The sequence below is a fragment of the Corvus moneduloides genome, chromosome 26, assembly GCF_009650955.1.
Source record: "Corvus moneduloides isolate bCorMon1 chromosome 26, bCorMon1.pri, whole genome shotgun sequence".
Classification (NCBI taxonomy): Eukaryota; Metazoa; Chordata; class Aves; order Passeriformes; family Corvidae; genus Corvus; species Corvus moneduloides.
Window position 1 is genome coordinate 2,564,003 of NC_045501.1, and position 15,207 is coordinate 2,579,209.

Genomic DNA, 15,207 nt, shown 5'->3' on the forward strand with positions numbered 1-15,207 from the left:
TTTATAATCCATCAGCAGGTGAAGTAAACCAACATTTTTCTATTTAGTTTATTTTCCATGCTCTCCCACCTTCAGGGCAGCACTGGTGTGAAGCTGAGCTGATCAAACAGCTCCTGACAGGACAGAAGGATTGGCAAGGACTGTACAAGGATAGAGAAAATGCAATGGAAAACCAAAAGTATTTTGTTTAAATCGTTATAATTTATTTTTCTCAAGTAGCAAAATACAGTCAGTTTTCAGACATCGGGGGGAACCTCAGGCTGGGATCTTAGGCCAGTGTTAACATGACTCATCTAAATTAGATGCAAATGTGTTGTGTCTGTTAAATTTAACCAGGGGAAGCCAGTCACTCCGACATCACCACTGCCTCTCTGAGCTGCAGCTGTCCCAGAGGGTGCCTCTGCATCTCATTTATGGAAGCAGCTGTGTGTTATGCTGTTTGGAATTCGTTTGGTCTATAAAGACCTGAAGACCTCTCCATTTGCAGGAGGGGAATGGCTTTTATCAACAGGACACAAGTACAGCTCCAGGTGCTGGTGGAGCAGTCTCCTGGCTGGAATAGGGTGAATGGATTCTGCATGAAAAGGTTCCATGGAAGCAGAGTGTTCTCAGGGTACATTCATGAACAGATTGAACTTTGTCTGTGTGAAGCAGCTTTACATGTTGAATATACGTTAACGACCTATTTTTACTGATGAGGAATACTGCAAATACCCTGTGCTGAGGGTGTCCTGTGCTGGGGGTGTCCCTGGCTCTGGCCAAGATCTTGATAGCTGTGTCTTGCCCAAATAAGGATGAGGAGGAAATCAAGGGCAAAAAGCTGTTCAGTGTTAGTTGTCACCCCCTGTTTCATGTGACAGAGAAGCAGCACTTCTGTACAATTACCTGGGCATTGTAAAAGAAAATGAGTTCAACAGTTCAGCACAGTCAAGTAACACCGAGCAGAATATCTTCTCTTCCCAAATCCCAGCCCTTGGCAAAAATCCCGTACACCAGAGGCAAATGGTTTATGGAGAATTTATTTAGATCTGGTGGCAGCCAGGAAAATAACTGGCAGTGCTGTCTCAGACCCAGCCAGTGAATTCTGTCTTGGAAAGCTGATTTTTAGTCCTCAGTTCTCTAAAGCAATGCTTTACAACCTATGAACCAGAGAGTTCTCTGTGTCACTCCTGATGGATCCATGTGTTGAAAAAAAGGATAAATGTCTGTTTAGTGAGTGTTTTGCTGCTCATGGCTCTGTGTGTTCAGGGGAACATGGACATGTCTTCCCTGTCAGCCCCGGGAGCAGCTCCAGGCTGAGACCTCTCTCCACTGGTGATGGCTCTGGGAGAGCTGGGTGCTGTGGGATGAGAGCACACAGGACAAGGACAGGGACAGCTGCCCAGACTCTGCAGCAGCTCCTCCCAGCTGACGTTCAGCTGTCCCACAACAGTGGTTCCCAGAGTGTTCATCTGTCGTCAGGAATCTTCGCTCTTCCTGTAAAAGCGCCAACTGGAATTACAGTCTGGGCTCCTCCAAGGTCTGACTTTCCATGACAATAATCTGCTGTTCAGCTGCCATGGCCCTGGCAGTGGTGGGATGGGATTGTCCTTTGTGTTCAGATCAAACCTCAGTGAGCAGTCTTTGTTGGCGCCGACAGCGCCGATGCAAAACACGCCCCAGTAGCTTATGAGTGAAATACAGATCTGACTTCAAAGGCAGCTGAAGTCCTGCTAGAAGGACTGGGAATGAAGGAGAAAACTCACGTTCATATTTATCTTGAGGTCAGCAGGTGATAGCTCAGAAACAGGCAGGAGTAAAGTGGAATTTGTACTTTTCCTGACAGAGCTATGAGTGGCTACAGTCTTATATGAAGTAATTGAAATTATGGCTGGAGTTTGTGTGGATTTTGCATTAGCTGTGGTCATCTCTCACTTCCTGTGGGGAAGGCGGAGCAGCCGTGTGCTCCGAAGCTCCACAGCTGGGGTTGTGTGTTGCATCGAGCCCGAGGCTGTGGGTTTGCCTTGGGCTGACTTAGTGCAAGGGCATTTCTGTGGGGCTGTAGAGCAACGGGTTGTCTTGTTAAAAGCAACATCCAAAGCAAAGGTGATGCTCCTGGAAGCTCAGCTCCAAACGACAGTTCTGCTGCACCAACGTCTGTTTTCTCTTGTACTTGTCACTTTTAGGGTGAATGTTCTATTTTGAGCATTTCTCATTTTGACAGGGAAAGAGTAAGCTAAAGGTGAAATGACAGGAGAAATTGTAGACTCACCACCTCTCCCTTGCTTTGCTGTTAGTGACAACTCTATTGTAAAGTCTCTCCACTCATGGGATATTGGCCAGCAGTCCTCGCTGCTTGAAATAGGGGGAGGCTGCTGGATTTTCCCCTCGCCTTCTCTGCAGTGTGGCAGGTCTTGCTCTGCCAGGAGTTCACCCTAGAGAAAATGTTCAAAACCATTTCAGCTCAGCCAAAGCATGCCTGGAGCTCGGCTCACGGGGAGAAGGTGGTGGTTGTCTCTGTCTCCATGGCGAAGGAGGACCTCTTGTTGTCGCGGCAGGTGGTGAGCTGCCAGAGGCGCTCCTGGCTCAGGCAGCCCAGCTCCTTCAGCAGCTTGAAGAGGTCGGTGCGGAATTTGACGCCGATGAAGGCGTAGAGGAACGGGTTGAGGCAGCATCGGAAGCAGGCCAGGGTGTAGGTCACATCATCCGCCACATCCAGCGTCTTGCTCTCCTCACACGAGCTGGTCTGGTTGAAGGCTGAGATGGTCTTGGCCAGCATGACGCCGTTGTAGGGCAGCTGGAAGACGACGAAGACGATGACCACAGCGATGATGACCTTGATGGCTTTGTTCTTCTCAAAGTTGCGGGCCTGGAGTAACGTTTTGATGATAATGAGGTAGCAGAAAGACATGACCAGGAGGGGAATTAAGAAGCCAAACACCATTTGGGACACTTTGATGCCAGTGTTGAAGGTCTGCAAGTCATGAGCAATGATGGAACAACGGGGATTGCTCTCTGAGTTGTTCACACCACTGTGAACCAGCTCAGGGATCGAGAGGATGAAGGCCAGGAGCCAGATGAAGACACATGTCACCTTGCTGATGAATATCATCCGGGGACGTAGGCGGTGGGCCGAGGCAGCCTGGACGATGGCGAAGTACCTGTCAATGCTGATGGACAGGAGGAGCAACATCCCGCTGAAGAAACTCATTTTGCAGATGCAGTAGACGGCTTTGCAGGCAAAGCTCCCAAAAAGCCAGTGCGTGGCTGCACTTGTGGCCCAGAAGGGGAGGGTCAGCAGGAAGAGGATGTCTGCCAGAGCCAGGTTCAGCAAGTAGATGTCTGTCATGGTCTTCAGCCTCTTGAAGTAGATGTAGGTGAGCATCACCAGCCCATTCCCCAGCAGTCCCATGATGCAGATGAGGCCATACATGGCTGGGAGGAAGGCAGCACGGAAGTTACGGACCTCCTTCTTCTCACACAGGGACTCGAACATGCTGTAGTCAATGGTGGTGTTGGAGTCGTAGTCATCAGTGACATTGTCCCCAGCACAGATCTGGAACAGGAAAGAGAAGAGTGTGTTGGGACAAGGACTGTGTGCCTGCGTGGCCGTGCTGGGAAGGGGGCCTGGAGAGAAGTCCCAGGGAGTTCCCAAGTGCAGGCTCATGCCAACATCACAAACAGAGCTGACATGACCTTGTGGCTGAAAGTGTTTCCCATAAATATGTGAGGTTTGGGGCTTTTCGGGGGGCTCCAAGAGGGAATTCCACCAGAAGTGTTTAGTGCTCAGCCAAAGCAACACCTGCAAACCCTCAGACATGTGGCAGCTTTCCAGAATGTCCAGGACCTGCCTCCAGCTGTGTGTACACAGCTGCTTCTCAGATAAAATGTGAGAAATAAAATGTCCTTCAGCTAAATTAAAAATCAAGGAAGGTGACTGTGAGGAAGTGAGGTGAGTTCAGCAGAAGCTGTTTCCGTGTCAGCGCGGACACGGTGCTGGCATCTCATTCAGGCCCCTGATTTCAGTTCTGATTATTCTTGTTTCATCTTCCTACACTCCCATAACCTGCAGGGCAGACAGAGCCTGTGGTATCTGTGCCCTGATTTTTGTGACTTATTAGTCTCCAGAACCTTCTCCCCATCGCACAGAGATGAAAGGTTTCCCCTGGATACCCTCACCCTTTATCGGTGAGCATCTCGGTGCTCTCCATCTCGGCAGTTTGGCTTTCACCACATCCTGCCGGGCTGCCAGCAGTGAAAGGGAGAAGCACGGGCTGCTCTGCTCTGCCCTCAGGCTGAGCCCATGGAGCCCCACAGGCTGGGGGGTTGCCAAGGCTGCTGAGGGACCAAGCCCCTGGTTTGGGAGCAGGTCATGGCACAGCTCCATGCTTGGGGTGCTCCTTGCTGTGCCAGGGGACTCTGAGCAAGAACAGGCAGAGGAAGATGCTGAACTCTTCCTCCTTGGGCACATCCCTCTCCAGCACTGTGCTCGGTCAGAGCCCGGCACCTTGACCAGGAATTTTCAGGGAGCGGGAACCAGCTGCTTGCTGCAATCAATGTGGGGTGCTCCTGTGTGACCTGGAAATGCTCATTTTGGGGCTAAAAGGGGACTCACACAGCCCAGGCCATCTGAAAATCACTGCATTTGTCACCGTTTTGCTCTCCTTCCTTTTGTTTCTCTTGTTTGTTTTTCTGTAGCTGGGCTCTGCTCTCACCTCCCACAGCTGGATCTTGGGGTGAGCAGCTGTGTCCCCCCACATTTCTGGGACTGTGGGTGGCTGCTCAGAGTTTTTTGAGATCTCCCTTTACCCACAACACAAAGCAGCGGGATTTCAACAATGTTGTTGAAAACATCTTACCTGAAAAACAAGCGGCAGGCTGAAAACAAGGGTGACCTTTAGCTGCTTGCCTAGGGAAGAAGGAGATACTGTGTTAGTGGCTGAGTGGGGGTTTCCACACGGTTCCCACTTTGAAAAAGCAGTGGATCATGTTGACCATGGCATTGTGAACCCTGCAGAGCCCTCACCGCTGAGGAAACCAAAACCTGGGGAAGATGCCAGCAAGATAACCCAGGGTCATGGACGTTACTGTCAGCACCGATGGAGTCTCAGGAGCCTGGCCCCTCTGGCTTCATGGAATCGTAGAACAGTTTGGGTTGGAAGGGACCTCTAAAGGTCATTCAGTCCAACCCCCTGCAGTGAGCGGGGATATCTTCAACTAGACCAGGTTGCTCAGAGCCCCATCCAGTGAAGGCTGAGAGCTGAAGACTCTTAACTCGGGCACAGTGCACCCATTTAGATTTTATCCAATGCTTTTCCCTGCGGGCAGCCAGCAGCCTGTTCCCTTGTGTCTGAGCAGTGAGGGTGCAGCTTAATCCGTGTGAAAACATCCCGCTGTGAGGGCCATAAATCTGGCCCAGCTGTTCCTGTGTGGTGCCTGGGCTGTGGAGAGGGGAGCTCAGCTCCCCATGGGATAGACAGAACTGGAACTGGCTGAAATTTATTGCTTGTCTCTAAATGTCAAGAGTTGCCTTCTGCTGCCTTGGGATATGAAAATAGAGGACGCTGACAGCTGGGAGGAAAAACTGAATTCAGAGCCAGGTGTGGTGGTGGTGAGAGCAATCTCAGCCAAGCAGCTCTTCCTGCTGTGGTTAGCAGGGCCGGGGCCAGGGAAAGCTTTCTCCTCACTTGTTTTACAGTTCGTACCAGCATCTACCTCAGGCGGTTGCCACTGAAAGTTGCTCAGCTGGAAGGTGGCAGTGAGATCCTGGGATCCACTCTGGTGTGAGCAGGAGATGTGTCCCTCCTTGAGGGGTGCCTTCACCCACGATGTCCCTCCAGGCACTGGCTGGTCCCTGCAGCCCCTCACTCCCTGAGGGTTTTCTGCTCTAGGGGCCCTGGGCAAGGAGATACCTTTGGCTTTCAGCTCCTTATTCCTCCTAGAACTCTGCCTTGCTCCTCATGGCCTGGTTGTTCATGAATGTGGCGGATTCCAGTGCTTAGTGTCTGCTGGACACAGCTCTGCTTGGTTTCTGCTTGGTTTCAGTTTGGAGCCTGCTCTGCCAGGCTCCTGCTCACGTTGTACCAGACCAGGATGATGAACTTCCACTACAGGTAACTGCACACATTGCACCAAGTCCCCATGTTAAGTCCCCCATGTTAAGCAACAGCTTCACTAATAACAGATAGTTACTCTTGTACCTGTGAGTGGGGATGTTTTTTTATACGTGAGGTTGATGTGTGGGTAAGAGATCCTCAATCACATGTGAAAAGTCATAGTGCTCATCCCCAGGCCTGTGTGAGAGCCTCCCCTGAGGTCTTCTAGAAGTTCTGTCTCACCTTCCCCCCTCATTTTCATCTTTTATGCTCATGCAGCTGTGTGCTCAGTTGTGGTCGTCCACCCCTCACTTTCTCCAAACCTTCCTGGGCGTATCTGAAAGGTTCCCTAGGGAACCCTTAGTGCAGGTGACTCAGGAGTGGAGGAGAGCAAGGTTGGGACTGAGGGGTGAAGTGAAGCTTCTGGCTGTTCTGTCCAGCCAGTGGCTTTCACTCTGACCAGCCCCAGACTGCAGGAAGAGGTTTGGTGTCTGCTGTGGTTGTCACCCCTTCAAGCTGCTCCTCTCCTTTTGCATATGACACAGGAAATACACTAAAACCCCCAAGGATTGAGAATCACTAGGTGGGTTTAAGCAAGCCCAGACTGTAACTGCTCTACCTGCCTGGGATACGGGCACGAGGTCCCTGACTCTGCAAACCCCATAGCAGCCTTTAGTCTTCTGTTCCACCTTCTGAACAGCCTGGTTTCCCGGGACTCCTGGAGATGGTGCTCCTGGCTGCCTCTGGCTGGGTGATAAGTACCTGTGCTGGTAGCTCAGCCCCACAGGCAATTACCCCTGTGGCAGCTGGATAAGAGGCAGAGAAGAACCACCCTCATTACATGGAGGAAAAGCACCCACCTAAACCAGGCTCCACCAGCTCTCCGTGGCTTGGTTTGTAAACTCCAGGTCCAGCCCTGACTTAACCTGACCAGGCCCAGACTCAGCCCTGGTGAGGGCTCCTTTGCTCTGTTCTGTTTCCTTATCACCCTGTGAAGGTCTAGAAAAACAGGACTGAGAACGTGACTCAACCAACTCCTGAAACAGTTCAGTCGATATCATTCCTTTGAAGATCATCATAGGTTTTTTTCCTCCCCCTTCTCAGTTGCTGTTTCAAGTGTCTTAAATGTCAAATGACTTTTCAATATGAAGAAAGCCTGTGCTGTTTCTGCCCCTCTTCTGTGCCCCCACCTCAGATTACATGTTTGCGTAAGCACAACCAGAGAGGCCCTGCTGCCTCCTGCTCCCTCTGTACCAGTTTGAGCACGTTTGTGTCACTGGTTTCAGTCAGACTGGACAGGACTTGCATCTCCCCAACTTGTCTTGTGGTCTAGGGCAGTGGGCAGATGCAATTATCAGGACATGAGTTTTGCTCTGCAGTTTATCAGGCAGTTTAGCTACATTCCTTTTCTTTTTGTCACACCTCCTTTCTTTTTTTCACACCTCCAGGCAGTTGGCTGCTGTGGGTATTTTCTTAAAGTTTTTAATGTTTTGTTCCTCAAAATATTAAAGAAAAAATAACCCTCCCAAAAGTCCCTGCAGCCAGTTGCACTAGAAACCTCATTTATAAAAATACACCAAAACCCCACCACAGCAAATGAGTCAGCCTGGCCTTAAAGCCCCGTGTCAGCCCCCATGTCTCTCAGCCTGGAAGGTGCTGGTTTGAGGCCATCCTTGTCCTGAAGGACCTGGAAACAGGTGGAAAGGGGAATTGCTCCATGAGAAGGAAGGAAGGAAGGAAGGGGTCTGTTCATGGCAGTGGATGGGAACCCCTCAGTTTTACAATCTTCCTGCACAGATTAAGCACAGGGTGTGGGATTCATCCCTTGACACCTGTTGAGCTGTTCAGGCTCCCTCAATAGCAAAGGGAAAGAAACAGGTGTTTTTAAGCTGGAGTTCAGGTGCTGTGGGGTGGGCACCTGGGGTGGGCACCTGGGGCACAGCTCAGGCCGTGCTGTGGCAGAAGAGTGGGTGAATTTGGACAGGTAGATCCCTCCCAGTTTATCTGGATCTCCCTCAGCACCAGCTAGTAATTGTCATCAAGATAAGAGCAGCTGCAGGAGCAGTGAATCCCCTCAGGTGAACCCAGAAAGGCCTCTGGCAGTGGAAGTATTTGGTATCAGGACACCTGCCTGGAAGAGGGGAGAGACACAGTGCTGAGGGTGGTTGATCAGATCACACAAATGACGGGGGCAGCTCATGAGGGTCTGGCTGCAGCTACAGCTGAGAGATGCATGAGAGCAAAGCAGGTGCTGGGAATGCTTTAGGGAGCATTGACAAAGCTGAGCAAACCTGCTCTGGCCAAACCCTCATGGTGAAAGAATGTTTTTTGGCTATCCAGAATTGCAAAGTGCAAGTTCCGGTCTCAGCACACGTGTAGGCAGTGAGTAACCTGCTCTCTGTGTTTTATACATGTACCAGTTTCTGGTGCCCCTTCACCAGCAGTACAGGAGGCTTTTGGGGGAAGAACTAGGTATTTCTGAGAAAAGTTAATCATACTTAAGCGATCTAATGACTATTGGCAGTTATCAGCCTGTTCTCCCCCCTTCCCCTCCTCAAAACTGGCAGAGGAAAGACACTGTCATCTCGGGAGCGAGAGGACCCAGCGAAACCCAGTCATGCTCTTATTTCATGTGTTCACTGATCTATCACAGAAGAAAGTTAATAATTATCTACCTCCACTCCTTTCAGGAAACTGTGAATCAAAAGACAAGATAAGCAGAGAAAAGCAAGTCGAAAATTTCCTGCTGAATGAGCCAGTCGTGTTTTAAAGAAAGCACCATGGTTGTGCATCTTCCAGGGAAATGAAATATTCCTCTGAAATACAACAGTAGGACAAAAAACCCCAAAGCAGGAACATTATCATAATCTTGTCAGGTTCTCACTAACGCTTTCTTTGCCCTGTCATGATTAACCTTTCTCAGGAGCTGAGTTCAGCTGCCCCCAGACGCTGAACCCCTTGGAACAAGCAGCCCACAAAGTGCCCACAGGATGATGCGGAGGTCAAAAGTTTAAACGAGAAGAGTGATGTCTGGTGGGCCGCTGCAGCTGGGTGTTTGTTTGGATGCAGGGATTCCAAAATCCAGGAATTTCCTAAGCCACTGATTGCCAGAGGCTGTGAGGAGACATCCAGGAGAAAGAAGACTCCCTTGGCCCATTCCCTGCTCCAGTCTGGAGGGTCCTGTGGGACCTGCCCCCTCTTTTCCCTGCATCCCCCAGAGCTTCTTTGCATCCCTGGACCATCCCCAGAGCCTCCTGCATCCCCCAGTGTTCCTGCAGATATTTCTTAATAGAAATAATTTGCAAAAGACTGGATGGACTTATCGAACAAACTCAGCTCTTCTTGCTCCCAGTTCCTCGATTGATTCACTGAATTAAAACGTTGCCAGGGAGAGTGGTCTCTCTCTCTCTTTCTTTAAATTAAGAACACAGAAGAAAAGATGTGAATTATGAAAGATTCCATTTGCCTTGGAACAAAAGGGCCCCTTAAAATTGCCTCCCAACCTCTTTTTTTTTTGTGTTTGTTTCTGAAGTGATTTGAGGTTTTTGAGCTTCTAAAAGAGAACTGTCCATTTTTTTAAAAATAGTAAAAACGAGGAAGATGAAAGTCTTTTATACTGTTTAAATACTCTAACAGAAGTGCTCCACTCCTGTGTCACAGAACAGGGGCTGGACATCATTAATAAAGCTGAAGACACAGCCAGAGGCTGCAGCCCAGGTACTCACCCCCATCCATGGTGTGGTTCCAGCAGGATCCAGTCACAGAGGTAGCAAGAGCATCACCCGCTCCAGCGCTGCTTCCCCAGCTCCTGCCAGGGACCCTCCTCGGGGAACTCTGCTTTTATACTTCCTGCACCCTTGTGAGGAGATCACAGGCACCCTGATGTCACTGACATTCAGTAGACCCTCCTCCTCCTCCTTCTCATCAGTTCAGAGCTGTGCTGAGCTCTCGGGGTGCTCAGGTGCTGCCTTGGCGTGTTCCGCACACCCAGAGCTGTTACTGACACTCGGGGAAGCGAAGTGTGCTCTGCTTTTGAACTGGCACATGAGAAATGGTCTGTGGTGAAGGAAACGGGGGAAGGAGGCCCTTTCTTACCTCTCCTCTCCAGCAAATCCTGCTTCATCTGTGAGCCCTCAGTGCCGGAGGAAACAGAGGATCCCATCCCATCTACCAGACATGTTTTCGGAAGGGTGTTCAGGTTGAAAAGTTTCAGTGCACAGGACCACTCATGGCCAGCAGCCCTTTGCCCTTCTCCCTTGCTACACTCTCAGCAGCTCAGTGACTTCCCCCCCCTTCTCTTTCTGGGTATTTTGTGTATTTTTGTCTTCCCCAAAAGGCTCTGCCCTTTGTCAGTCTCATACCTTCCCCCAAGGCAAACCAGTGGCTTTCGTTTAGTGGATGTCAAAGAGGGCTCTGCTCTTGGAACCCCTCTGACAGAGGGGTTGTTCCTCAGACAGAAACATCTCCAGCTCCTCACAAACTCACTTTCCTCCTAGGCCAGGGTCACCTAGAAGTGATACCTTTGGCATCTTGTCCTCTCCATCTTCTTACACTCTGTCAGTACTGTTACTGCAGGCAGGTGGAAAAATAGGGCATCACAGGATGGAATCCCAGCCCAAATTAAATATATCTGAAGTGGAGGATAGTTTTGAGGCTCCTGTGGATTGTCTTAGGTCCTTTATGAAGACCCAGATCCAGTTTCAGACCCTCCTTTGATGTGGTCCCAGCCCAAATGTCACTCAAAATCCTTCCCAATGCTTCCCTCTTAGTGCACCAGTGCTGGCATGTTTCTGAGCCCACTCTGGGATGCTCGGGGAACAGGGTGCTGGGGTACTCCGGGGCAGGATTTTGGGGTGCTCCAGGGCAGGGTGCTGGGGCTGCAGAACTGTGACGGTTTTCCCCTGCTCACACAGGGTGACCCTCACTCGCGTTGGTGCTGAGTGCGCGGCACTGACTCCTCCGCACCTCGCCTGGCACTTATCTCAGACAGCAGGTGCCGTTCACATCTCTGCAGCTATTTATTGCTCTGTTTGCCTTTGCTCACCAGGTATCCAGGCAGGTACGCTGCCTCGAGAGCTTTATCTCGTAACCACTTCCGCCAAGGAAGACCAGAGATGAAAGACTTCCCTTGGGTAGCAGCAGAATACCCGGAATCAAGGGGTGTAACAGGGCCGTGAAAGCTTCACACAGGGTCACAGCGCTGCCTGGGGAGCCGTGGGTGTGCAGAGGCCTCTCGGGGTGCTGCGTGCTCACCCTGCTCCAGGGAGAGGCACCAGGCAGTGTCCTGGTGGATCCAACCCCAGGTCCACCCTGGTTGAAGCCAAAGGCAAGAGAGGGGAGGCAGGCCGGTGGTTTGCAATTTGTTTTCTGCACATGGTCCCAAGATTCAATGTCAAAGTTTTGGTGCATGCCAAGTTCTGTGTTGTCAGAGCTCATTCAAGCAAACTTTTTTTGTTAAAAAGAATGGGAATATTTAAAATAAACAATTTGCTGTTGATGTATGACACTGAACTTCTTGTACAGTCATGTTTTATACCCCAGGAGTTCTCAGAACATTTATTAAATCTTTGCTTAATTTGATTGTGTATATTTGCAGCCTGTTTCATGCCTGAGTGATTCCATCTCTTTGACACATTTTCTGAACCTGGGTGCCCCATGAGCTGCTTTTCACAAAATTGGGATCCTGTGTGAGCAAACAGACCAAACTCAGCGCCAGGCCTGAGCTGTGCCCATGAAAGCCATTGCACTGTGCTACTAGAACCTATTTGTTATCCCAAAGTTAATTACCTATATAAAAAGAATCAAATTACCAGGTATTCCAGTCCCTGGGTTCCTCTGCTCCCCTCCAGTGCCCAGGAAAGTGGAAGTCAGTGATTGAGACCTGCTGCCCAGGCTGCAGCGGGGGCTGGGTGGCAGCTTTCATTGATAAACTTCTCAACAAAAGTGCAGTTCCTGATAAATTCCACAGGAATTTGCTCAGAGAAATTTCAGATCAGCTCACGTTGGTTCCACTTGAACTGAAATACTGAGTTGAACTGAATTGAACTGCGTAATCTTGAATTGTCCTGACATTAAATTGCAACTCACTCAGCAATGGAATATCACAAGGAAGTTTAGTTTCACATCCCTGGCCTGTGTCTAAAACTGGAATTCCTGTGGGATGTCTCAACACAGTCTCAGAGACATCCTGAAGTGGGAAAGATCCCAGAGCTCCAGGAGAGGGGTCCCAGCTGGCATGCATGGGCTGGGGGAGCTTGGAAATCAGAACTCAGGGCTTTGTCTAAGGAGGTGGAATTCAGTCTGGGAGAAGCACAACATGTGATGTTCTTACATCCTGGATTCATAATCTTTTGGTGTTTTCCACCAGTTTTGCTTTAGGTGATTTGAGATGGAAACACCAACTCTGTCCCCCTGTTCCACCCTTTGGCTGACATGAGCCATGAGAAGGTTTGTCCCCATGGCTGGAGGAAGCCAGAAGTGCCCAGACAGAAGCATTGGTGAGTTCAGGGTGGACCTGTCCCAGCTGCACTTCCCAGTCACATTCTTGCACTGACGTCAAGGAGGGACCCTGACGTTTGTCCTGCTGCTCCCTCTGCCTGGCAGTGCCAACCCGAGGTGCCCGGGATGTCCCAGCTCCGGCCTTGCTCCTGCCCAGACCCTGCCTCTGACGTTTGGGGACATCCAGGGGGGTTGGTGGTGGAAGTCAGCAGTGTTGTTCCAGGGGGGTGTTGACGCTGTTGTTCCTCAGGCAAATATAAAATAGCAGAAGTGAAATCGTGAGTAAATTCCTGACCTTAAAAGTGGCACCGAACTGGGATTCCTCACCCAGCAGAGTTCTTTGAGCCAGTGTAGGGGATGCCCTGAGAAGCATCTCGTGATTGTGATCTCACCACCAGGTTATTAACAGATCGTTATCCTTTGGAGGGAGGAAGCAGTCTGTGCAGTGCCAGGCTCTGATTGGGATGCACAGCTGCCCGTGGTGGTCAGCCACACTGGGGAAGGGCACACCCAGTGTCACTGGGAATTCACCTGCTTTGAGCCCATATCATGTCCCAGGTGATGGCCTGGCTCTCCAGTTCTTTTCTGAGAGAAAAAAAAAAAGATTTACCAAATTGGCATGTGCCCTGCACTAAACAGTCGGGCATCAGCAAGAATTTCTTCATGGACAGGGTTGTCAGGCATTGGAAGGGGCTGCCCAGGGAGGTGGTGGAGTCCCCATCTTTGGAGGTGTTCAAGGAATGACTGGATGTGGCACTCAGTGCTCTGGGCTGGGTGATAAGGTGGGGATTGGTCACAGGTTGGACCTGGTGACCTTGGAGGTCTTTTACAACCCAGATGCTCTATGATTCTATCCCATGAAAGCAGCTCTCTTGCCCTGGAGCCCAGGAATTGAGATGTGAGGAGGGAAGCAGACCCAGAGACGCCAGTGGGGAGGGGTCAGGCTGTCAGGGACAGCGGCACTCCCCTTTCCAACCCCAGGGTGAGAAGGGCAATCTGGGTGATTGGCCACTGACCACAGGCACTGCTGGTCGCTCCGTCCCTCAGGGCAGGGCTGGGCAGCTTCCCATGGGATCTGCTCCCTCTTGTCTGCCCACAGTGCCCAGGCTGTACACAGAGGGGCTGTGATGAACAAATGGATCCTTTCTGGCCTGAACATGAAGGAGACAGTGGTCACCTCAGAATGATGGGCGGGAAAGGAGAGGTGATTAAAAAGGGGAAGAAAAGCTCCTGGGATGTTACAGAAACTGTGGTGGTGGTGGTGGTGGGGGGCTTATGAGGACCAGTTGTGTCTAGAGATAGTTTGAACCTTCCCACCCAGGTGGGCAAACTGCTGGGCTATTCCTACAGGATATCAAACACTAGTAAGCAGGGAATCATTCAGAGACATAACAAGATACGGTTTAGGGAGATAAAGGGATATTGATTAAGGAGATAAAGCATTATGACCCATAAAAATAATTGAGAATTGAAGTGTCCCTGGCCATGCAGCAAACATCCTTCCTGCGAGCTGTGTTACCTTGTTCAAAAGATAGAGGGTTTAACACCAACCTGCTGCTGTCTTTGGATGAAAACTGGATATAGAAAGCAGAAATAATCCCATCAGTGGTTGCTCCCAGAAGAGCTCATCCAGCCTTCTCTGTTACAGATCTGGCATTTCTCATCCCTGGGATTAAAAAAGTGTAATAAACCCATGATGATGTGACTTTTCACTCGGTTTCTGTTATTGTTACTGTCACTCTTTCTGGTTTGGCTTTCCCCACCCTGAAACTGGTGCCAGAACTAAGATGGCTTTTTCTTGACTTTTCAACAGAATCGGGTGATAAAAGCAAATTGAAACTGGTTGTTGACAGAAATTACTGAATTCTGGAGTCAGAAGTGAAGCTTTTTTGGTGATTTATAAAAAAATAAGACACCAGCCTGATACGCGCGAAACCACTTCAAAAAACCCCTCGAAGACTGTGGAAAAAGAAACGTCAAAGTGAAAGAAGGGAACTGAGAGCACAAACAGCAAGACAGACCTGAAGCAGGATCTGGGCTTTCAGGTTTGAGTGCCTGATCCCACTTGGTCATCAGATCCCATTGGGAGAGGTTTGCCAGTCACTGTCAGTAACACTCTGCATACACAGGGGGGATTTCAAGCCTAGGGATCCAAGCCCTGGATTCAAAGTCTTGAAGAGGTGTTGCAGCTCCTGGGAGGCACGAAGTCTTGGCTGCAACAGTCCAGGATGGAACTGGAACTTGCTGGGTGCCTGCCTGGGAGAACACATGGAATTCCAGCCCCTCTGACTGCCTGACATAATTGAACCCCCACTTCTGCAGTGCAGCACCCGCAGTTCATATCCAGGTGCCTGGAGAGCTCAAAGCTGCAGGTGAGTGACCTGTGAGCATCTCACCCTGATTTGGCAAACTGGTACAAATGCCTTACACTGTGAGCTGGTCCCACTGCATCTCACTCTGAGCAGCTCGGGGTGGGGGAAGCTGAATTCACAGGCAGGAGTTGTGTCGTTTCAAGCCCTGAGCAGTCACACAGAGCATGAGCTGCCACAACTGCTGCTGGCTGGCGCTGAAGATCCTGTACCAGAAAAACACTGCTCACGTTTGCAGCCAAGGGTAGGGCTGTGTGTCCTTCTCA

General features: G+C 50.3%; 1 protein-coding gene across 1 annotated transcript; it reads right to left on the reverse strand.

Annotated features, from left to right (window-relative positions):
* Positions 1-1,001: 1,001 nt before the first annotated feature.
* Positions 1,002-10,075, reverse strand: CCR7 (C-C motif chemokine receptor 7). Its single transcript, XM_032134361.1, has 3 exons — positions 9,800-10,075; positions 4,839-4,888; positions 1,002-3,535 (listed from the first exon to the last, which is right to left on the reverse strand). Exons 1-3 carry the CDS (start codon positions 9,807-9,809, stop codon positions 2,471-2,473), a joined length of 1,125 nt encoding a protein of 374 aa, XP_031990252.1. The 5' UTR covers positions 9,810-10,075; the 3' UTR covers positions 1,002-2,470.
* Between the last annotated feature and the right edge of the window lie 5,132 nt (positions 10,076-15,207).